Below are 24894 nucleotides of genomic sequence, written 5' to 3'. Positions count from 1 at the left end.
TGTTTAATTTTCCCCCCCCCCCCCCCCCCCCCACTAAATGGCCGGGCAGTCCAGAATAGGAACAGAAAATTATAAATGGCCATCTGAGATCTTTTATTCTGGTTTTATCTCTTATCAACTGTATACGAATATTTTTTAAAAATTTGTTTTTGTTTTTATGGCATTTTTGCCTTCTGTACATCGCCCAGAGCCCAGCATAGGCTGGGATAGGGCAATTAATAAATCAAGTAAATAATAAATAAATAAATAAATAAATAATTTTAAAGTGCTTAACTTCAGTTACATTTTGCCCATATCCTTTATTAGACCAGCATAAGTTGGTGAACATTTCAAACAACTTCAGGCTTCATGGAATTCTCTCTGGGATTTTGTCAAAAGGGCGGAATGGGCAAAAACAGTGATTGCTCAGGTAACAGAAATATTGGGATCAGGAGAGCAGGTGGTGGTATTCTTTGTGCAACAGTTCTCTGCTGGATACCTGTTCCTCTGAGGCACCCATCTGAGCCCCAAAGGAGGAAATAATATTTGTAGTGGGGAAATAACACAAAAGGGGGGGGAAGCTAAGCATCCCCTCCTGCTGCCCTCTGCGGATTTTTCTCTCGCAGATACTACAGCTGCCATTAGAGTGAAACGTGAGTTTAACTTCATTCTTTGGCTTAACTCCTTTCTCTACAACCTGACAAAAGGATACTGTTGAGTAACAGTTTGTAGGTCAATTGTTTTTTCACAAGACACTTATTTTCAATTCAATGCAGATGCAAATGCACATCTACATTAGTATGTGTTGAAGTGTTCATGTGCACTGGTTTTCTTTGACGTGTCAAAGGTTTTAATGACCATCATTATGCTTGTGTTGTTTGAAATGCCACACCTCTCATCAGTGATGTGCAAGAAGTGTTAGCAGGGACAGGGCAGATTATTTCTCCCAGAGTATCCTCTCATGCATTTCTTCAGAAGTCACAAGCAATATTTTCCCCCCCTTCTCCTGTCCAGAAAAAAAAGGGAATATACTTCTCCCTTAGGCTTTGTCCTTCCAAGGACTATTGATATGAGTTGTCCACTACACAGCTCCTTGCTTCAGTGCCAAAATGTAACAACCCATAGAGAGCCAGTTTAGTGTAGTGGTTAGGAACGCAGACGCTAATCTGGGAGAACCGCATTTGATTCCCTACTCCTCCACATGCAGCTGCTGGTGTGATCTTGGGTCTGTCACAAGTTCTCATGAGCAGCTCTTGAATGAGCTCTCCCAGCCCCACTTACCTCACACTGTGTCTGTTGTGGAGAAGGGAAAGGAAATTGTAAGCTGCTCTGAGACTCCTTTGGGTAGTGAAGGGCAGGGTAAACTAGGATAATTTGCACAGCAGTTACCCTTGTAGTTGTTGGTAGTACCACTGCACACATTGCGCTTCTGACTCATTGCACATTCTTACATGACCCAACAAGCACTGAACTACTTACTGTTCCAACAGTAACACATGTGAACTTGGATTTCTGTGCACGTGGCAGTGGAATTCCATAGTTATTAATACTTGGAGAAACTTTTTAAAAACCTAGTGCCGTAAATACACATACCTCCCTACCTCAGGAATAAACTGATTTTTAAAATGCAGTCTTACTGCAGGATGTATATCTATTTTTTATGATAGAGATTCCGATCTTCCTTAGCGTTACCAGGCAAACAAACAGCGAGTTTCCTCTTTAAAGTGTGTGCTACCACAGAATGGCCCTGCTTGCAATCAAGAGCATGTGCAAGTATTTTGCAAAGCAGAAAGTGGCTGGGGAAAGTAAACCATTGTCTTTGTTGTGTGAAATGCTCCATAGGTTGATGCCACAACATAAAACAAGTTCTATTTATGTTAGCTTATAAGAAGAGAATTGGCCAGTTCTGCATTTTCAGTCATACTGTTGTGATGATGAGCTTGTGCCGTAACATAGAGCCAGATCACATAATGTAATTTGTGTGTTGCCTGTGTCTTCCAGTCTTCCAGCAATTAGTGTTTGTTACTGTTAACCACCACCAGCCCAATTTATGTAGCTTAATTGATTGGAGAGTTAGAGTAGATTTGTTAAACATATTTTCCATTTAAGAGCAGCATCTATAAGCATTTATACATACATGTCATAGTTTAATCATTAGTAAAATAAAATTATTGGCAATTCCTGGTGATTACTTAGCCTTGCTTTCAGTTTGTGAGGACTTTATTTTGACCACGCGGGAGATTTAGATTTTTGGTTCAAAAACAAGTATGTGGACTAGCCAAAAACCCGCACATCCATTCAGCCTCTTTCAGCCCACTTTGTTTACTTGTGTCTCAATCTGCTTTTCTTCGTCATCCCGAGCATTTTGCAATAGGAACCCTTTAATTAATTTCTTACACAATGAGTACTGGCACAGCATGTCACAGGATGTGCTTAGGAAATAGGTTCCCCACAAGCAAAATTGAATTATTGATGGTTGAAATAAATGTGAAAATAACATTGGACCAGGTTTTTTTGTGAAAACGTTCCAGAGAAGAAAAAACTGGTTGGCCCAAACACAAGGCCACAATAATTTAAAACTGAGTAGAAGAAGAAGAGAATGGATTTATATCCCGCCCTTCACTCGGAATCTCAGAGGGGCTTACAAACTCCTTTCCCTTCCCCTCCCCCCAACAGACACCCTGTGAGGTAGGTGGGGCTGAGAGAGCTCTGATAGAAACTATGGCTTGTCCAGCAGCTGCGAGTGGAGGAATGGGGAATCAAACCCAGTCCTCCCAAATTAGAGTCCGCGCACTTAACCACTTGTTATTTGACCAGACTTTTTCTTCCTCTCAGCTGTTCTGTTTTTCCATTTCTCTCCCATGTGTCATGGTGAGAGATATTTATTTATTTATTTTTCTACATTTTATCCGCCCTTTCTTTAAGGAGCTCAGGGCAGCATACATTAATGTGCATACATTAATACAGAATTATCTTTGATAGCAGGGCTGCCAGGTCCGGGTTAGAAAATACCTGGAGACTTTGGAGGTGGATCCAGGAGAGGGCGGGATTTGGGGAGGGGAGGGTCCTCAGCATAGTACAATGCCATAGAGTCCACCCTTCAAAGCAGCCATTTTCTCCAGGGGAGCTGATCTCTGTCAGCTGGAGGTCAGTTGTAAAAGCGGCAGATCCCCAGGCCCCACCTGGAGGCTGGCAACCCTATTTGATAGAGATGGTGAGCCAATTCAGATTTCAAAAGCTCACTAGAGAGGGAAATACATCTCGGGATAGGGGAAACGTGCACACAGTTAGTGGTTTACTTCCTGTTTCTGCTTCCACTGGTTACAAAGGCCAAAGCGGAAAGCTGCTTTTTGGCTGCAAAAGCAACTTGTCTCTTAAACAGTTTGAACTATTGCAGCAGAAACTGCAAGCCAAGCTCTGGCACTATGCATGGTTCTCTCCCATTGCTACATCTAATGGCAAAATATTTTGTCTCTGTGCCAGTCACAAAAACAGCAAAACCCACAATGAAGGTGAGAGTTTCTATCTGAATTACTTGAAAGAAAAAGAGTTGGATCCTGTTAATCCCTTCCACTAAGCAGGATCCTTCCACCAAAGAAAAACTTTTCTCTATCAGCGGAAACTTTCTGCATCAGAAAAGGACCTTCTCTATAGGAGGAAGTCTTTTTCCCTTGAAGGAAAAAGAAGGAAGTCATAGGATCCCGTCTAAAAAAAACACCACCCCCAAGCCTAATGAGAACTGAATCTGTTCCAGTACTGATGAAAATTGAGGGTTGCTTTTCTTATGCAACTACTCATCCAGCTGCTTTCTCTGAAGTGCACAAAACCATTTCTGACAACAACAACAACAATTAATAATGGGTGTTGTAGGTATCTCAAGGCTTATTGATGCTGATGATGAAACATCAAGTGGGGATTTTACTTTCATGGTGTTGGAAACCCAATAGAGTTTTCAAGGCAAGGGACTTCCGTGGTGGTCCCTGATCCAGTTATTAACCGGGGCTGACCCTGCTTAGCTTCCAATATCTGACAAGATCGGGCTAGCCTGGGCCGTCTGAGGGTTGGTTTTTTGTTTATTTTAATAAACCTTTAGTAGTGACCTAAAATCAGGTAGAAAGCTACACAGCCAATAAGAGAGGAATTTTTCATAGTCCTAAAAATAGTAACTTTTTTGAATCTCTCCTTTTGAATCACTTTGGAAAATAACGCACACAGATAATTTCTGTGTTCACCACTTTTCTCTGAATGAGAAAAGGCAACTTTTCCATTCAGCATGCTGAACCATTTCGTGCTTCTTCGGAACTTACATGCTCTTCTGACAATAGAAATTAGTTTAATTTTGTTTTGTTAAAAATTCTGTTTGTCTTAATTTTTGTCTACAATTAACCCAATAGTAAATTTCATTGAAATCAGCACAAGAAAAGCCCTGACCTGGATAGCCTAGGCAAGCCTGATCTCCTCAGATCTTGGCAGCTAAGCAGGGCCGACCCTGGCTAAGTATTTAGATGGGAGACCTCTGGAGAATACCAGGACCAGGAGGCCAGGGGCAGCCTATCAAGCCACTTCTCTGAATGTTCTCTGTGCCCCAGTAGGAGTTGCCAGAGGTTGCCATGACTTCCAGGCATGGGCACACACATGCATGCATACATACAAAAAAAATGCAGCCCCCCCCCCAAAAAAATGAAACTTTGTTTTTATATCTGTAACTCCCCAGGATTAACATTAGAAACAACTGTGCAAAATAAAAGGACAGTAGTGGATTGGATTCTAAAAGTGCCATTCTGCATGCAAATGATAACTTCCAGTCTGAGAAAGATTGTTTTTAGGGTTGCCAACATCATCTTGGGAAATTCCTGGGTATTTGGGAATGGTGGCTGGGGAGGGTGGAGTTTAGTGCCATTTCTTCCAGGGGATCTGATCTTTGTAGTCTGGAGATCAGTTGTAATTCCAAGAGATTTCCAGGCCCCACATGGAGGTTGGTAACCCATAAGAACATAAGAGATGCCAATGTTGGATCAGGCCAAAGGCCCATCCAGTCCAACACTCTGTATCACACAGTGGCCAGAAATACCAGTGCCATCAGGAGGTCCACCAGTGGGGCCAGGACATTAGAAGCCCTCCCACTGTTGACCCCCCCCCCCAAGCACCCTAGCCATTTTACACCTGGTGAGAAAAGAAGATGGTCTTCTGTTTGCACAAGAGGTTTTGTACTGTGTGAACCTTTGCTCAATCTACTTCACAAGTATTTGCAGAATACTGCTAGCTCCTATATTCCTTCTGTTCATCATTCCTTGTAGCTAATTCAGTAAAACAGCGCAGGTAGTATGGTTTTTTAAAACCAGAAGGGGATCTTTTGCTATCTTTTTTTTTTTTTGGTGTGTGTGTGTTCCTGCCTGTTACAGCAGTGTTCCACCTAACAAGCTTCTGTGTATTGTTAAGCCAAAGGTCAGCTACATTTCTGACTTCCTTGTAAAGCTCTCCTATTAGTATGTCGTCCTGTTTTTTAACTTATTTGCAGACTCCTTTGATTATCTCAAATCACTTTCACATGGGTCTGAGGCTGAACATTATTTCTCTTGGCTTGTCCTTTGTACAGCAGCCACTTCCTCTTTGCTTTGAAAGGACAGTGTGATGTTCAAATATTTGGTCCCAAGCCGAGCTTTTAATTTGTAAGCTACTTAATTTTCTTCAAAAACATTGGGAGCAGGACTTCTAACAACAGAAGCAGAACTTCTCATTTGTTTATGGTTTAATGCAATCATCAGTTAAGTGACTTAAAGCAAAATAAATTGGATGTTCAAGGAGGGGTATTATATGGGGAAGGTGCTAAAATTTATGGCCTCCTGTCTGTTGCAAATTACAGCTTTTTAAAAAAATAGGAATAGAAAATATTCCTGTTTTGCATGTGAGATGACTAAAATACCTGGCTTCTTTTATAGAGCAACAAACTTTATGCACACATGCCCTGAAATGAATGTGAAAAGTATTTGAAAATTTTGCATGCAATAGAGGCAGGAAATTAAAAATTAACTCTGAAATGACATCACATACAATGCTGGCAATGAAATTTTAATATTGTGTATATGTAGCAAGGAAAGACCTTCTCCTCTCCAGAATGGTCCAAGTCACAAAATATTAGTTTCATGGGTTTTTGAATGACCTATATCTTCATAAAGAGGATCTTTGGTAATCTATATTACTAGGAATAAGGCTCGTTGTGGGAAGAAATACAACGAACGCTAGAAGGAAGCTCCAGGTGAGTGCCCCAGGTGTGGCTGGTGGGCTGGCAGAGGGAAGGGGAAAATAGGAGGCAAGCCATTTTTATTTCCTTCTGCTTAGCTATAAGGCAGGGCTGTCTCAAGTCATTTTGCTGCCCCAAGTGGGTAGTATGGGAGGACAGCCTCATGGTAACAGGCATGGTTCCCTCCATCCCTGATCTATGTTAATTTGGGGCTATGCAATGGTTGTATCAGGTATCAGTTGTATCAGGTGCCTCCTGGAGGTTGGCTTATGTTAATTTGGGTCTATGCAGTGGCAGCTAAGGTAGAAAAGCACCTTCTACTATGCCATGTCTTCTGGGTTCCAAGAGTCTGGAAAACAGTTCCATAGCCAGTTACAGGGTTGCCAACTCTGGATTGGGAAATACCTGTAGATTTGAGTGGTAGAACTTGGGGAGGGCAGGATTTGGGGTGCGGAGGGACCTAAACAGGGTATAAGGCCATAGAGTCCACTGGCCAAAGCAGCCATTGCCTCCAGGAGAACTATCTTGGTAATCTGGACACCAGTTTTAATAGCTGGAGACCTCAAGTTGTAATAGCTGGGAAATTTTCTGTAGGGGAAATGATGTGCTGTGGCTGGGGAACACGGTGGTTTCTGGGAGATCTCCAGGCCCCACTGGGAGACTGAGATATGTTTTTTTCCTCAGGACTCCCAACAGCAACAGCAGACTGTTTAGAATGTTAGAGGCAAAGGCCAATGAGGCCAGATATGCAAATAACCTCTGTGTTCTGACTGGCTATGGAGCAGAGAGGAACAGCAAACTGTTTAGAATGTTGGAGGCAGGACTCAGGGAACACAGCCAGTGGATAGGTAGACCCTCTGAATGACAGATCATTCAGTCAACTAATTTCGGAGCGTGTTGGAATGTTCAGGGGAGTCCATGACCAAAACAGAATTATATATAAGGAGAGATAGGTATACCAGGGCATCATAACTTGATATGCATTCTGCATCTAAATTATTTCACAGTGGGATGACGGCAAATCTTCCTTATTGTCATATTCATTTATAAAATCTGTTAGTTCAACAGGCCTTTAGTGTTGTAAATCTGCCTTCTGATGGTCTTGTGTGATCTTCTCCCTAGCTTAATAACATTGGCTTGTACTATTTAGAAGACAATTTACCTTTAGGTAATACTCTGTTATGAGGACTTTGCAAGTCTTTAGCAAGAAATGTGACTGCTTAGGAATAGTGGGGAAAGCTGATTTTGATTTCCAAGGTGCCTTGCTGTTTGAAAAGCTAGTGGATGCGGAGCTAAAGAATGGTTAGCCAACTTTGTCTTTTCTTAGACTCAGCTAACTTGGCCAGGCTAATTCAGGGTTGGGCTTTTTTTTTTTTTTTGCATTTTGTGTGTGCAGTGTGTGTGTGTGCGTGCCTGTGCCTGGAAGTCATGGTGACCTCTGACGACTCCTGCTAGGGCACGGAGGACATTCAGAGAAGTGGCTTGATAGCCTGCCTCTGGCCTGGTATTCTCTGGAGGTCTCCCATCCAAATACTTGCCAGGGTTGGTCCTGCTTAGCTTCCAAGATCTGAGGAGACCAGGCTTGCCTGGGCTATCCAGGTCAGGGCCTAATTCAGGTTTTTGTCACCTCGTAGTTGGACTACTGTAATATGCAGTATATTGGGCTGCCCTTGAAGACAACATGGAAATAATAAGCGGTAGCCAGACTTTTGCCATGGGCTAGCCAACAGGAACACCTCTTACCTATTTTAAAACAGCAACATTGGCTGCCAGTTTGTTTTGGAGTTTAAATCAACATGCTGGTTACAACCTTTAACAATAACAATATAAATTGAAATTCTTCTGTTTTATTATAATTTTTTTTTATAAACATCTTTTTTCCAAAGGAATAAAAATCATACAGAAACAATATTCTCTGTGACATCATATGGTAATCACCAAATAGGAAAAGGGAGACAGTAAGGGAAAAAAGAATATTTTAACTGATTCCCAGTGCAAACTAATCCTTAGCATTTCAGTTTGTAATATAGGATTCCCATTTAGCCATTGTAGCTAACAGCCATTGATGGAGCTATTCTCCATTAGTTTCTGATATACTGAAAGCACAGTGAAACTCAATGGCAAATTACTCAAAGAACAGAGTTAAATATGGGGAATAGTGTAATCTAAATACCTCAAAACAATAAAATCTGCATCCTTAACACTGTACACAGGCATAAAAGGTTACATACAAGGGACTGAAAAACGTAAACATTTGAAATGACATTTGCCTAACAGCCATGTGAACCTGGTATAAAGCATTCTGAATGAGAGAAAATGCATGCAGTTCATTGGTGCATGTGAATGTATAATATGGAGGGAAGGAAGAAAAAATCGGTTGTAGACTAGTAATTTGTAAACCAGCCACTGAGGCATAGTGGTTAAGGTATTGGACCAGGATCTAAGGCAGGGGTGGCCAAACTGTGGCTCAGGAGCCACATGCGGCGCTTTCACACATATTGTGCAGCTCCCAGCAAGGCGGCTGTGGAAGCAAAGGTGAGGCATGCCTCCCTGATCTGTCTTCCCTTTCCCAGCCAGTGTTCCCCTCCCTGAGTAGGCTTGAGGTGGGGGAGAGCAGAGAAAGAAAGCCACTTTAACTTTAAATGCATTTTCAAAGCCACCCCCCAGCTGGCTGGCTTGGAGAAGGCATTTGTCTATTTAAATCCCTTCTCCAAGCCAAGCCAGCTAGCGTGGGGGTGTGGGGCTTGAAGGACATATTTAAAGTTAAAGTTGTTTTCTTTCCACCTCTCCCTCCCTCCCCCATCAACTTGCTTTCTTTCTGCTTTCTTTCTCTCTCTTTCTCCCCTCCCTCCCCATTTAAAGTTAATTGTCTTTTCCAAGCCCTGCTACATTGGCTAGCCGGCCAGCTGGTTTGGTTTGGAGAAGGCATTTTTCTCTTTAAATCCCTTCTCCAAGCCAAGCCGGCTGGTGTGGGGTCATGGGGGGTTGGAGAACACATTTAAAGTTAAAGTTGCTTTCTTTCCACCTCTTCCTCCCTCCCTTCCTTCCTCCCTCCCACCCTCCCCATCTGTTTCCATTCTTTCTATTTTCTCTTTCTCCCTTCCTTTCTCTCTCCTCTTTCTCTTCCTTCCCCTCCCTCCAACATCTATTTGCTTTCTTTTTTTCTCTCTCTTTCTCTTTTTCTTTCCACTGCTTTCATTCTTTCTTTCCACCTCTCTCTCTCTCTTAGACCAATAAATATCATTAGCAAACAAATATCATTATCAATATCTGTTTTACCCCTTTTGTTTTTATTTTTAGCAATCTCATTTAATGTTAATAAGAAGCAAATCTGAATATTTCCCCAATAAAAACGTGTGTGTAATATTTGGGGCTCTCAAACATCTGACATTTGCTCTATGTAGCTCATATGTTAAGCAAATCTGGCCACCCCTGATCTAAGGGAACTGAGTTCAAAGGTACCATGAAGCTTGCTGGATGGCCTTGGGCCTGTCACTGTCTCTCAGCCTAACCTACCTTACAGGTTTGTTGTGAGGATAAAATGAGGAAGACAGAATCGTATGTACATCTCTCAGTTCCTTTGAGGAAGAGTGGGATAAAAATGCTATAGGTGTATATAATTACTCGTTCATTAAACTGTCAACTGCATCATGCTGAAACATGATATGATAAGCACTTTTACAAAAAGCAGATTAGGCCTTTCAATTTTTTCCATGTGGGCTCTGCCAGCTGATGCCTGACACGCATCCTACTTGCCAAAGCCATCCCGCCTTCAGTTACGTAAGCTAAGAGATAGATCCTGTGATTTATCTCCTCACAGCTCCAAGGAGCTCCTACCACCCTGCACAGACAATTTTGTTTGGGAGGGGGAAATTGTTTCAGTTACTTGGGACTTAGGAAAGAGAACTTAAACCTGGAACCCTTCCCTTTTGACCTTTCCTAAAGAGTTAGATAGAGCCAAATAACTGGAATTCTGACCCTGTCCTTCCTTAGTGGTCCCTAAAGGCTCTAGGTTTTGCAGAGTGATAAAGGTGGTAGTGGTGGTGGTCACATTATAGCTGTAGTGACAGAAGACAGTTTTTCATAGGTGTGTCTGGATATTATGCATGATTTTTTCCAACTGACATGGAAAAATCACAGGTGATATCCAGACAGACCTATGAAAAAGTACACTATGAGGAGGACACTTATGACGACCGTACTGTGAGAGGAGTGATATAAGGACTCAGAATCATAGAACTAATAATGACCTAAACTGGATTTTATATCTGGAAAACCGTAGCACTTTCATTGCCCATAAAATCTGTAATGCAGATGAGCCCTTAAGTTTTGTGTGCCTATCTTTAAAAAATCGTGTTTAAGTAAATATAGAACTGTTGTGTGAAGTTAGCCAACAGAAACTCTGAGGCTTGATCCTCTTGATCCTCTCAAAGATGTTGTCAAATCTCTTTAGCACAAAAATAACACAAATGCCATACAATCTTGGAAAGACACTGGTATTATTTTTCTCTGACTTGTGTATGTTGGACAAGGTTGGGGACTGAAAAACAAGGATAGAGTTTGTTCTTGACAGGGCCATGCTTGGATGCACAAATTTTCATAATCCAGATGCATAGTCTGTGCAGGAGCTTGCAGGGTTCTTTTTTATCCTGCTATTAATAGCTGTGTTGTTACAAGGATTCATTTCTAAGTCCTATGCAGAAAACACACACACACACACATTGGGTCCCAAAATGACAGAAGCGTATGTTTCCATGGCTTTGCTACGTGGGAAAAGACTGCATGCATGGGTAGGGAAGCTACAGTGGTGAGGAAGAAGAGGACAAAATTGCCCTCTCCTCCCTCTTCTGTCAGTGGAGTCTTCCCCCTTCCAACTGCATCCTTCCAACTCATAAGGCCATTAGACCACATGAGTCCCATGACCCATGGGAACAGACTATCCAGAGTTGGAAACTACTGTCGGGAAAGATCTGTAACCATCATCCCTTCCATGTCGCATTACTGTATCCAACCCATTGACTGCCTTGGCTTCTCAGTCCAAGTAACTTCTCTGTTGTGGCTGCTTCTCTGGAGCCTGTTGCTGGACGGGAGTAGAATTGTTCATGGCAAGTGTTGTTTTCCTTAATGGGGACTTGAAAGAAGAGCAAGAATCAATTTGACAAACAGAGGAAAGCTGTCTCGGATTCCGCAGGAAACGTATGTGTGTACCGTACGTGGGTCTTTTTCCTTTCCTTCATATCTGGTTCAGACAGGATACCTATTAATAGGTCCCTGTTTTATCGCCAGTTAAAATAAATGCCTGAATTCTCAGAAGCTGATAGCCTACAACTTCTGAGAATTAGCCTGTCCTCTCTCTGATATTTGAGTTTAATAATCTGTTCACACTCCCCCACCTCCAGAATAGGATTATCAGTATTTAATTTATTGTGAGGCCACAATTTTTAGGCTAGTTTCCTGTTTCTCAGAGGATATCTATGACCAGTGTTGTAGGTCTGCTAGTTATGACAGCTGACTGTGTCTTATAAACATGGAGTGAAAATGGAGATGCAGCAGAGAAATCCCTTGACAATTTATAGTGTCTGGTTACCAGAGTATCCAGGCTATAGAAGGGATCCAGTGGATCAGATAGACCAAATGCCTGACTTGAAAGAAAGTTCTTGACACATGCTATCCATGTTTTTTCTGGAAGCCTCAAAGATGGCGTTGCTGTAGCCTACTGAAGCAGTTTATTTTATTGCTTGATCTGCTTTTATAGTTTGGTCATTTTTACTTATGTGTAACATTTTGTAATCTCGCCTGAATTCTCATTCGGGGATGTAGCTTTTTTGTTCTCTCCTCAATTTATAGGACATACAGTTGTTTAGGTGTTCTCCTTTTCAGTATTAGACCTATCCTCACTTAATCCTTTCTGTTCCCTTACATGCTTGGTTCCTGTAGTATTTCAATATATTACTTGCATTCTAGTCTGTTTTCTTCACAACTTGCTTCTAGATCTCTTTGAACTTGTCAATATTCTTCTTGAAATGTAGTGCCCATGGCTGAACAGTGTTCTGAATGACATCTTACATGTACTAAATTGCATGGTACTTTCGCTATCTTAAAAATAGTCCCACATTCATAAGGGTATTAATATATAGCATTTATGGAAGCTTTACTGGAATATCTATAGATACTGTAGATAATGTATGATCTTCTTAGAGAGAACTGGCAGTGTCTACAAATGACATTTTCTCAAAAAGAAATAACTCTTTAAAAATGAACTACAAATGAAGCTTAGTTTTGCACTGAAGTGTGTGTGTGTAGTTAAGTTCCACAAATATAACTGAAACTAGCCCTTGGCAGAGAATGTTGTTTAAAAATATTCTGTCTCAGCATGTGCAAACTTGTGTTGTTGTTTTTTAAAATACAGAATTCTTTTGCTAAAGGTGCAGTCCTGCCACATCTTTGCCAGAGTGATGGGATCTGTATCAAATCAGTGTGTTTTGGAAAATGACCTGCATTTGGTGCTTATAGTTACAAGTGTTAATTGGAATTTACGTTTGATGTATTTCCTTGGAAAGGTACCTTGTCTACTAAACGTTCAGAAACAGAATAGAGTCTAAGCTTATGAGAGACTGAGACTGTACCCTGAGGGTACTAATTCTTAGAATGATTGAGAATGAGCACTGTCTTTGTAAAAGCTCCATGTAGAAAGGTTAGGCCTAAGCTCCATGAAAACCTTCAAACACAAGCTTCTTCGTGGCTGTGATCAGATGAGCTGTTTGATCTGATGTCGCTGCTTCTCCCCTCTGGATTAAAAACACTCGTTCAGTAACATCCATATCCTGTTCCCCAGTTGTCAGCGCCCCATTCTCACCCCCGACTTTTCTGACACTGGAAAAAATATGATCTTTATGGATTGAACTAGACTCGCTGTGCATTTCCTGATGTCTGTACTCTCTTCCAAAATCAAGCTGTTTGGGAAGTCAGATTGCACACTTCCACCTGTGGGTCATTTTTAATCCAGTTAGCGATGTGCGCATAAACAGATTTTTGACCCAGGATTTTTAATCACAGCTTGTATGTTTCTGCACTCAAACATTCTGTCAAGATCAGGACCCCCAGGGGAGTTGTTTTTGAGCAACAACGCCCCCCCCCAACCCTCTCTCCTGTTTTTTGGGGTTGGAAAACCTTGGAAATAGTCCCTAGTTAGGCTCCCATATCAGCAGGGAGCCTGGGATGGCTGGCATCCCTAATTCAGGGAAGCTTGGATAAAGCTGGAAAATTTTTAAAAAAATTCTGCTTCAGAGTTGCTGTTTAAGAGCATCCAAGAAAGGCAAAGCGAAGGAGGCTGAGAGGGGCCAACTGTCAAAATGGAGTGGTGCTTTGAATTAACGCTTCTGTTCATGTGTGAAAGACTTTTTTAAAAAAGGATGCAGCCTGACTACCCACTTTGTGGTTACTGCACATGGTCAACCATGAAGTGAGCACGTGGTGAGGTGGGTTAAGGATGGCATGTTTGGACAAACCTCTCTGGAGCAAATAATACTGGATTAAATAGAGGCATGGCCAGACCGTGCCAAGCCTGTCATCTGACCACAGCCCATTTATTGCATGGCTGGTGTGTTTATTCTAGGAACTCGTTTCATTTATTGCCTTTCCACTCTATCTCTAAAGACATAGGACAACCAGATGCACATCAATTGAGAAAACCAAATATTATTTGAATACTTGATGGACTCAAACACAGGCAACAACAGTAAATCTAATGTTTATAATTAGCCTGTGATGTTAACTCACTTTTCCAGGAACATTCACATGGCAGTATTTTCCCCAGGCCACCATGTTGTCTGAACATGTCGTTGCTTGAATACGTTATGGCCTTAATTTTCTTCTCATCTATATTGGATTTTCTTGAAAAATTGAATGATTCCTGTTCATTTTTTGTGAGTTTCATTTGCAATTTAAGCAGGTGCATGTGACTGGGGGGGGGGAAACTAAGTGTTTTCTTAGCTTTGACCATCAGGTTTTTCCTCCTTCCCCCCCCCAAAAAAGGCCCGTTGGAGCCTTTTCACTGTCCTGCATGCTGAGTGGGAAAGTTGGTGTTCCCACTCTCTAATCCTGCTTTCAGGGGTGCCTAGGAGGCACCCCTGTCATGTTAGCATGTCGTTTTGCAGGTAGTCTTCCTCTGGGAAGCGCCACAATTTGCACTATTCACAAACCACCACAGGATGCCAATCTGCTTCAGGTTCCTAATCCTTTTCTCACGCAGTCTCTTGTAACCATCTACAGGGGGGGAAACAAGCTTGAAAGAAAGGAAAGGCAAAATGCACAATGTACAAGGCCAGCCTATCAGGCTGCCACTTGCTGCACATACAATCTGCACCAGCTGCAGGCCCAATTAAATTCAATAGTTCACAGGTGTTCCTGGCAGACGATGCATTAACCAAGCCACTTTCTTGAAAATACCTAAGACTTGAGCACAGAAGCTCGTTTCTTTCTTTCCCTCTCCCTCTCCCTCTCCCTTAGTCTTTTTAAGAATCTTTAAAGCTTGTTTGGAGCACTTCAAATACAAAGAAGTTGAAAGGAACTTTCAGCCCTTTGGAAGAAAGTTAGTGCTTAAAACCACAATGGACCTGACTTAAGAAAGCTGAATCAACCATTCATCTTGGCTGATTCATCCTGGCAGATGAATTGTCAGGTTATCGGCACATGGTTTCAGGAGTAAATGTGTTTTTGCCCAGGAAACCACAACTGATTGACAGTGAGTTTTGTTTTCTTCATTTAGACCAATATTAATATTAATCTCCATTTTAACACAGAGCATTCTTTTGTTTTTTTTAACTAGGGACTGATCAAAGGCATTTGAGGTGAAAATTATTAAGGTGTCCTCTTGTGCATCCAGTAGTACATGGTGAAATTTCTGTTATTTCCCCCTAAGATTAGAGCTGCAGTTCTGTCAGCTGCATGTATTCAGCATACAGGTCATCTGGCCGTTTTGCTTGAACATGGAAGCCCTGTAACATTTAAAATATTCTAGGGCTGCTGCCACACACGCTAAGTAATCCACTTTCAATCCACTTTCAGTGCACTTTCAAAGTGGAGTTTTACTGTGTGAACTGGCAAAATCCACTTTGAAAGTGCACTGAAAGTGGATTGAAAGTGGATTACTTAGCGTGTGTGGCAGCAGCCTAGTTCTTGTTGTTGCAGAGAAGGTGGGTGGACTGCAGCGTATGCCTAGAGGCTTAGAAATAATAAAAAAGATTGCTAATATGTCAACATCATGTCTTTTTAAAAAACAGTAGGTCATGTAAAGCAATTGTAACCATTTGTGGGGAGTTTTACATTTATGTAAGGCTATTGGACTTGCTTACCAGTTCCCTGTCTCCAGGAAACACAGACACACCTGAGATAACAGGCCAATGTAGATCAGTTTAACACCAGACTACAGCTGTGTCCCAAGCTCAGAACAAGAACTAAAAATACATGCAGAGTAGAAAGCAGGTAAGCCCAGCCATTTACAGCATATTCAATCACATATGCAAACACAGACAGATGTAGGGAATTCAGGAATTAAGCATTTAAAAGACATGTATTCATTTTACAGATGGGTAATGCTGAGGCTGGTCTCATGGAAGAGTGCTCCAAATAGTCAGAACAGAGAATTACATATATGTCAGTATATGTATTACACATTCAAGTAATATGTGAAACACAAAACCTACAGCCTTCATCATGCACATGCACAGATCCAAAAGGAGAGAGGCGTTGTCTCTGCCTATTCACAATGACACAGACACAGGGAATTCTGTTCTTAAACTGGAGCAGCAGCTATTGGGTGGCTGAGCTTCCTGCTGTGACCTGCTTTCTGTCCCTCAAGTAAAAGTAGGCTGGTGGATACAGAGAGCTGTTTCCTGGGCCTGGCAAAAGTGGTATGATTCATGGAGGAGAGGTCCATCAGTGGCTTCTAGCCATAGTAATTAAAGAGAACCTCCATAGTCACAGGTTCTGCCTCTGAATATGAATGCTGTGAGGTAACTTCAGGGGAAGGCCAAGGTCTTGGCTTCTTTTTCTTGGTCCTCCAAGACAACTAGTTGACTGCTGTATGAAGCAGGATGCTGGACTAGATGGGCCACTGATATGATGCAACAGGCCTCTTCTTATGTACTTAATGTGAGATGGGAAGCTCCCTGGTTGAGTCTTCCTGCTCCACCTGTGCCCCACACTAGTAGCTCTCTACCACTCATTGATGATCATGCCTGGTGGCCCCTGAACTGCCATCTCCACTTCCCTCCACCATGTAGACATCCTCTCTGCCAGTGCAGCAGGAGATGTAGCTCTTCTTTATTGTCCATTGGATCTACTACCTTAGTCTTTAGCAACCATTTAAAATGTTGTGGTTGCATATGCACAGTTGCCTGGTCCCTCCATTACTAGGTAGGTGCAAATGAAATGTTCTGGAGAATTGGCTCCTCTCTCTCAAAGTAGAAGGAGGCAGGGAAATAGACACCTAGCCTCAGGGGAAAGAGACACCTAGCCTCAGGGCTATTTTTGGGCAAGAACACACAGGAATGGAGTTCCGGCTGGCTTCAGAATTGGCCACACCCACTGCACCCAAGCCAAGGGACGGCAGTTTAAACTGCTTCCCCTCCCCTCCCCTCCAAGGGCCAACTTGCCTGGACTCCTCACAGCCAAGCGGCGCCCGGGCAAGCCAAGGGAAGACAATTTAAACTGTCTTCCCTTCCCTTCTAGGGGAGGCTTGCCCGGGCAAACCAAAGGAAGGCATGGGGTGTGGCCTATTATGCTAATGAGCGGCACTGTCGGGGATGTGGCCTAATATGCTAATGTGTTTCTGCTGTTAGGTGTGGCCTATTATGCTAATGAGTTCCTGCTGGACTTTTTCTACAAAAAAAGCCCTGCCTAGCCTAGAAGTTGGGCAGTAGCATCTCATATTCATTTGGGCCCCTATTGACTGGTCATGCTGGATGCTATAAATTCAGTGGACTTGGTTTCTTGTAGAGATTATCAAATCTTCTCTGTGTGTCCCTGTGTAAAGGAAAAATTGCATAAACTTCTGTAGCTGTAAAAAGCAGCTGGGTAGTTAACTCTAACTTATCATCTTTGGGCTATAAGACAGGCAATGGGAAGAAATTTAGTGTTCCTTTGAAGTGTCCTGTTCGATATCTTAGGGAATTTTTAAAAATTCCACAGACTTCCAGAGCCACTGAGAGCAATTTCATGTTACTGAAACATTGTCACCATCAAAATGGGCAGTTACTTGTGCATGCTGTTGGCAGTGTTTCTTGAAATGTGTTTGGGCAAGTGCTATCTATATGTATATACAGCCTGTGCACAGATAATGGAGGGGCAGTTGGGGGGAGAGGGTATCACTGGTATCCAAAAATGGCTACAGAAGAAGAAAATGTACTAAGATATCTGTCACCATTAAACTTATCTGAAAAATGACGTGCAGTTGAGCTTTTTGGATTAGCTGGTAGACTACTGCTAGGTGTTTGTTTCCTGTCCAGTGGCAGCATGGGCAGGCTTTTTGTTATGTAGTGTCTTCACTGTGTTTTAAAGCATTAAAATGCACAGCTGATCTGAGGTAACAGCAATATTGTTGAAACTTAACAAAGCTGTCTAGATCCTTGCATTCCGCCCCATCCCCCACCGGAAGGCTTCCCTTAACGCATGTTAAATCTTCTAAAAATCCTAAACAATGTTGGTCGCCGTCATTTCAGCACAGGCAGTGCAAGTCTTTTCACCAAATGAACAAACAGCGAAAAATATGCTGAATGGTTGACAAATGCATTTCAGCTGGCTCTTTCATTTGCGCACATAAGGGCGCAATCAATATCAATCACTGTTTTCCTTCTTACACTGAAAATCGTGGTCTCTCTGTTCATTCCTCAAGCACTTTTCACCACAGTAATGTGTCTTTAGAATGACATTAACATGAGGCTGTTTCCGCTGCCTGAAGTCCAGAGAGCTTAAAGAACATATCTCAGCTTTTGAGCTATTAGCTGCCTTCTCTTTTCTGCACGTCTCTGCCTTCCTGCTTTCCACTTTGAATGGTTTGTGTTTATGTTGTTGTTGTTGTTTTTAAAGCAGATGTTTTGAACAAGAGAGGAACAAGTATGGGGGAGGGGGGATTTGACCATCTCTCTGTTGTTTCTGGGCTTTGAATCATCTGCCTTTACTTACATTTGATACTCTGGTAACTAAACAACAGCATGCACTTTTGCCATGCCTTTTTTTAAAAAAATCCACAGATACTTCCATTAATATTCAAGAAAATTATAAAAGAGTGTGTGGGGGGGGTGGGGGTGATTCACTGTCCATGCAGTCATTTTGGGTTCCAACCAGGAAGGGGAGCATCAGTGTGAGAGCAGGTAGAAAGTGTGGCTTGTACTTGGATGGCTGCCACCTGGGTCCCAGGGTGCGCTGCAGGGGCCCTTCCACTACAGCCCACCACAAACCTTGCTGGGGTGCTGCAAAACGAGGTGTTCTCTTTCTCTTGTGCCTTGGATCCTGTAATGTATTGAAATGATTACATGAATCACCTCATAGGACTCCCCTGTTAAGCTTCGAGCCAGACCAGGGCTCCTCTGAGCGAACTTCCTATTGGTCGCTTCGTAACAGCGACCAATCAGAACGATACCATTCCCTAGGAGGGAAAGACTCCCATTGGTCTTTATTCTAGCAATCTCATTGGTTGTTATTTGTAAATAGGCGTGGCTACATTAGCCCGGTTATGTTTAAAAGGAGCATAAGCTCCCACTGTTTTCTGTTCTGGTTTCTTACTGAGTTGAGTGCTTGTTCGTTACTTCCAATAAAGCTGAATCACTTGCTGAATCACTCTAAGAGTCCTTTGTTAGTGCGATCTAACAATTGGCGACGAAAGTGGGATGTTAGAGCAGGTAGGCAGCCCTGCGGACATCCACACTTCGGACTCGGAAGAAAGCGGGCAGAGCACAGCAGCCGATCCGGCGGAGGCGCCACCAGCTCCGGTGCCCAAGTCTCCCCCGATGGCTGGAAGCCAGAAGTTCGAGTGCTTCGAACCCTCCTCAGAAGACTGGGACTCCTACCTGTCCAGGTTCGAGTTCCATCTGGAGACCCACGACATCACCGATGAGGCGAAGAAACGAGCATGCCTCCTGAGTTCCTGCGGGAAGGGGACCTTCGACATAGCCAGGTCGTTGGTGGCCCCAACTGATATAAAGACTGTCACCTACGCTGACATCACGGAGAAGCTTAAGGCTCACTATTCTCCACAACCGTCGGAGATCGCCTGCCGGCACGCTTTTTACAAGCGGAACCAGGCCGGAGGCGAGACCATCGCAGATTTCGTGGCGGCCCTTCGCAAAGCCGCACGGCCATGTAATTTCCACAACGTGGAGGAAGCCCTCAGAGACCGTCTCGTCTGCGGTCTCAAAGATGAAAGGCTGCAACAGAGGCTGTTCGCCCGCACCACCCTGACCTGGGCAGTGGCCTACGAAGAGGCCGTGGCCGCGGAAGCAGCGGAGAAGTCCACGAAGGAGGTCCGCCAGCGGGTGGCAGAGCCCAGTATACACGCTCAACGAGACAGCGAGGGCGAAGACGCGGATGATGACGTCAACGCGGTTCGAGGCAAGCGGACCCCAGCGAAGACTACCAACGTCAAGCCTTGCTCCGGTTGTGGCGGGAAGCACCAGCGCGGCTCCTGTTGGGCTCGTGATGTCGACTGCAGAGCGTGTGGGCGGCGTGGTCATCTGGCCAGAGTCTGCAGATCAGCGAAGAAGGATCCCTCAACTAACAACCGGTCAGCGCAGAGGGGCACTCCAGTCAGCACCCAAGGCAAGACCCGTTCCTCAGCATCGGAAGCAAGCTGCCAGTTGACGGCGACCTTGTCGAGCGCATCGGCCGTAAATCGCACCAGCAGCCAGGGCAAGATCACCGTGACTCCACTCCTCGACGGCCGACCCTGTACAATGGAGGTGGACTCAGGATCGTCCGTGACGGTGATTTCTGCCGCGTCCTGGCGCCAGTTGTTCCCGAACCGAAGCCGGCGGCGGCTCCAGCCTGCGGGAACCAGAGTGTCCGACTTCCAGGGCAACCGAATTCCCTTGGCCGGACGGGACTCTGTTACTGTTGAGTATAAGGGGAAATGTGTTAAACTGTCATTCCTGATTGCAGAGGGAGACCGGGTTAACCTGCTAGGGTTAGATTGGTTTGAGCCATTGGGCATCGGTATTTCTGGGATTAACAGGATGTCTGAAAATAAATGGGGCATGCTGTACGACCTGTTCCCTGATGTATTTGCCGAAGGGTTGGGAAGGTACAAGGGCCCCCCGGTTGCGTTTGACTTAGATCCGTCAGTCAAACCTATTAGGTTGAAGTATCGGAAAGTACCTGTGTCTCTCAAACATAAGGTGGAAAAAGAGATTGACAAACTAGTTGAGCAAGGGGTTTTAGAGCCAGTACCATACAGCAAATGGGAGACCCCGATCGTAACCCCTGTCAAATCAGATGGGTCCATACGACTATGCGCCGATTACAAATGTACGATTAACAAGGCGCTGCAGCAACATTCGTACCCGGTCCCGGTAATAAGCCACATTTTGGCTTCCCTGGGGGGTGGCAAGATTTTCGCCAAATTTGACCTGGCCCAGGCATACCAGCAGTTGCCTGTCACCCCGGAGGCTGCCGAGGCCCAAACAATTGTAACCCACCAAGGGGCTTTTAAAGTGAACAGGCTGCAATTCGGGGTCAACGTAGCACCTGGGATTTTTCAGGGCCTCATGGAACGTCTACTAAGGGGGGTACCTGGCACAGTGCCCTATTTTGACGACGTGCTGATTGCGGGCGGGTCTGAACAGGAACTACTGGACCGGGTTAAAGAGGTCCTCAGGCGTTTTCAAAATGCCGGCCTCAGAGTTAAGCGCTCAAAATGCACGCTCGGGGTGGAAAGTGTGGACTTCCTGGGGTTTCGCATTGACGCAGAGGGAGTCCACCCCACGGATGAGAAGGTATCTGCAATCCAAAACGCCCCCAGGCCGGTGAGTAAGAAGGAGCTCCAATCCTTTTTAGGACTCCTGAATTTTTATCATGCGTTTTTACCGCATAAGGCATCAGTGGCGGCCCCTTTGCACGCGCTTTTGCACAAGGAGGCAAAATGGAAGTGGGGGCAGGCCGAGGAAAAGGCTTTTGTGGGAGTCAAGGAGCTGCTGACATCTAATGCCGTACTCACGCATTATGATGAACACAAGCTCCTGGTGTTAGCTGCTGACGCTTCACCGTTTGGAGTAGGCGCAGTTTTAAGCCATCTGATGCCTGATGGGAGCGAAGCGCCTATCGCTTTTTATTCTAGATCACTATCTGCGGCAGAGCGGAACTATGCCCAGATAGACAAGGAGGGTCTGGCGTTGGTAGCGGCTGTCAAAAAGTTCCATGATTTTATTTTTGGCAGACGATTTTTGCTGGTCACTGACCACAAGCCGCTACTGGGGATTTTTGCGCCCGATAAGCAATTGCCAAACATCATGTCCCCACGCATGCTTAGATGGGCGATATTTTTGCAGGCTTATGATTTTGACTTAGAGCACCGGCCTGGGAAAGCGATTGGGCATGCGGATGCCCTCAGCCGGTGCCCGGTGCCGGACATTGGCGCAGACCCTGCCCCCGCCTGTGAGGTCTTGGCAATTGAGGAGCTTCCTCGACCCCCGGTATCATCCAGGGACATTGCAGCACACACGGCCAAGGATAGCGTGCTGTCCCGAGTATTAAACTGGGTTTGGAGGGGGTGGCCGGTTGGAAGCGTTGAACCGGAGTTCGGCCCTTACAAAAGCCGTCAAAATGAACTATCCATTTCTAAGGGCTGTGTATTATGGGGGAACAGGGTGGTGGTTCCTGACAAACTCAGGACGAGAGTGTTAGAGTCGCTGCACGAGGGTCACCCCGGTATGGTACACACCAAAGCGTTGGCCAGAGGGTATGTCTGGTGGCCGGGGCTGGACAAAGAGATCGAAGAATGGGTACGAGGGTGTCCCAAATGCCAGCAAGTCAGACCCGATCCCCCACAAGCTACACCCCAAGGCTGGGAGTCATCTGGTAAACCCTGGGCCAGATTGCATATAGATTTTGCTGGCCCTCTCCAAGGGCAAATGTTCCTAATTGTGGTGGACGCTATGTCCAAATGGCTGGAGGTCGTGCATATGAAATCGACCACATCACTTGCTGTGATCCATGCGCTCCGCCGACTTTTTGCCACCCACGGGTTGCCTGACGTCATCGTCAGTGACAACGGGCCTCAATTTGTGTCTGAGGAATTTAGGCTCTTCCTCACGAGTAATGGCATACGCCAAATGACTTCGGCCCCTTTCCATCCGGCATCTAATGGCCAAGCCGAACGGATGGTCAGGACGGCCAAAGAGGCCCTGGGTAAAATGGACGAAGGGGACTGGAGCCAGAGGCTGGGCTCCTTTCTTTTGCTGCAGCACACCACCCCCTGTAGTGCTACAGGCCGTAGTCCGGCCGAATTGTTAATGGGGCGGAGACTCACGACCCGTTTGAACCGTATGCACCCAGACCTATCAGAAGATCAGTCCGAGCGTACCACTGCGCAACCGAAGGTGCGCATGTTTGAAAAAGGGGACAAGGTTTTCGCACGAAATTATGCAAACGGGCACTTGTGGCTTCCTGGGGTTATATCCGACTCTGTGGGTACTCGAATGTATGTGGTGCAGTTAGCTGACGGTCGAATATGGCGGCGCCACATAGATCAGTTAAGGAGACGTTGGGCTAGGGACAGCGCTGACTCTCCGACGGCTGAATCCCCTGATGTCGAGTGGACACCCCCAGAGCAGGCGGTGAGTACCGAAAGGCCCGGTACTGTCCCCGAGTCAGGGCAGAACCCTGTGTGCGGGGCTGAAATCCCAGTCGAGTCTGTGCCTGATCCAGGCTGTAGTGAACCCCACTCTGACCCACAACCTTGTCTGCCCGTGGAGCCTGCACCGCTCCGCAGGTCCCAGCGTTCGCGGCAAATGCCGACTTATCTGAAGTACTATGAGTGTAAATACTGTTGGAATAACTGATGTACAAGGGTTGATTGCATGTTTGTAAATAATAAAACAATTGGGATGATGGCTTAACTTAGGGGGGAGGAATTGTAATGTATTGAAATGATTACATGAATCACCTCATAGGACTCCCCTGTTAAGCTTCGAGCCAGACCAGGGCTCCTCTGAGCGAACTTCCTATTGGTCGCTTCGTAACAGCGACCAATCAGAACGATACCATTCCCTAGGAGGGAAAGACTCCCATTGGTCTTTATTCTAGCAATCTCATTGGTTGTTATTTGTAAATAGGCGTGGCTACATTAGCCCGGTTATGTTTAAAAGGAGCATAAGCTCCCACTGTTTTCTGTTCTGGTTTCTTACTGAGTTGAGTGCTTGTTCGTTACTTCCAATAAAGCTGAATCACTTGCTGAATCACTCTAAGAGTCCTTTGTTAGTGCGATCTAACAGATCCCGCTGGGGCGGCAGCAGCATGAGAGGAGGCAGCAACCTCAGATCTTCAGCGGATAAACTGTTGCAGTGGCATTTGTTTTAATGAACGTTTTTCTTTTTCGTTTACAGATAACTGCTGTTTGTAGAGAAGCTGCCCTTCTTGCCCTTCAGGAAGATATACAGGCCAGGAGTATTATGGGGCAGCATTTTCAACAAGCTTTGGCTATTGTAACCCCTCGAATTCCATATTCTCTACAACAGTTCTATGAAAGTTATCAGCAGCAGAGTGGGTTGCATTCACTATGAAACATGAATTGATATATCCATATTGTGGAATGGGGGATCCAGGAACTCTTCTATTATTTGAAGTGCATATAGTCTATTAAACCAAGGGCATTTTGGATAGCAAACTATTTTTGTAAGTCAAATGTTCGAAGTGAACTTTGATGCAGGAGTTTTCCAATAAACGTGCTTGAATAGCAGTTGGGAACCTTGTTCGTGTGATACAAATGTCTTTAATTTCTCCAATAATATAGCCTGCCATAATTTTGTGTCATTATTATAACAGTACTACTATGGTGCCACCATTTTAGCCCTCTTTTTCTTTTAAAACAGTAATCGTTTCACTTCTTTTAAAATTCTATATAAGAATCCATTAAACATCCACCATTTAATTCTCTCTTCTTTCCCACATGCATACCCTAGAACCCACTGGACCCAATTTGTTTTCTCCCTCTGCAGTCATAAAGTCAAGATAGTTCTGAATCTTCCTTTCACCAGTTGGCTAACAACCTGACCCACCCCTCAGACGCTAGGCAACCCTTGTTCCCTCTCAAAACTGTTACTCTCTGAGGAAATCAGTCCTTGTCTCCCCACTCTAATCACCACATTCCATGTAAGCATACAGGCTGAAATCCTCCACACACCTTCACTATTACTTATTTCAAGCAGAACTATGCCAGTAAACTGGGCAAAACAGTAATGGCTACCAAACCCCTTCTTCTTCATACTTGTATGCCTGGAAAAGGAAAGAAGTGAGAATATAACCTGCAGACATGGAGAAAGGAAGTTATGAAGAGCAGGATTGCCTGTGGAAAAGAGCTGGAGTAAAAGGAATACAAGGGACTGTAGACAAGATGGGAAGGTGTCGTTTGATAGATAAATATCCTTATCAGCTCATTATCCTCTGCACATCTATTTATGAGAAAT

The 24894-nt window shown here is 44.4% G+C and overlaps 1 protein-coding gene across 1 annotated transcript in view; it reads left to right on the top strand.

The window, feature by feature from the left end:
* The window catches only part of SPATA5 (spermatogenesis associated 5), a 226150-nt gene extending 201474 nt beyond the window's left edge, over window positions 1-24676 (top strand). Inside the window, 1 exon segment of the mRNA XM_015410217.1 lies at window positions 23815-24676. Within this exon segment, the coding sequence (XP_015265703.1) occupies window positions 23815-23991 (177 nt within the window). The 3' untranslated portion in view covers window positions 23992-24676.
* Window positions 24677-24894: the final 218 nt, after the last annotated feature.

This window comes from Gekko japonicus, unplaced genomic scaffold, assembly GCF_001447785.1.
Source record: "Gekko japonicus isolate JY-2015 unplaced genomic scaffold, Gekko_japonicus_V1.1 scaffold1086, whole genome shotgun sequence".
Classification (NCBI taxonomy): Eukaryota; Metazoa; Chordata; class Lepidosauria; order Squamata; family Gekkonidae; genus Gekko; species Gekko japonicus.
Note: the sequence above shows the minus strand (reverse complement) of the source record. Positions and strands in the feature narration are given on the sequence as shown.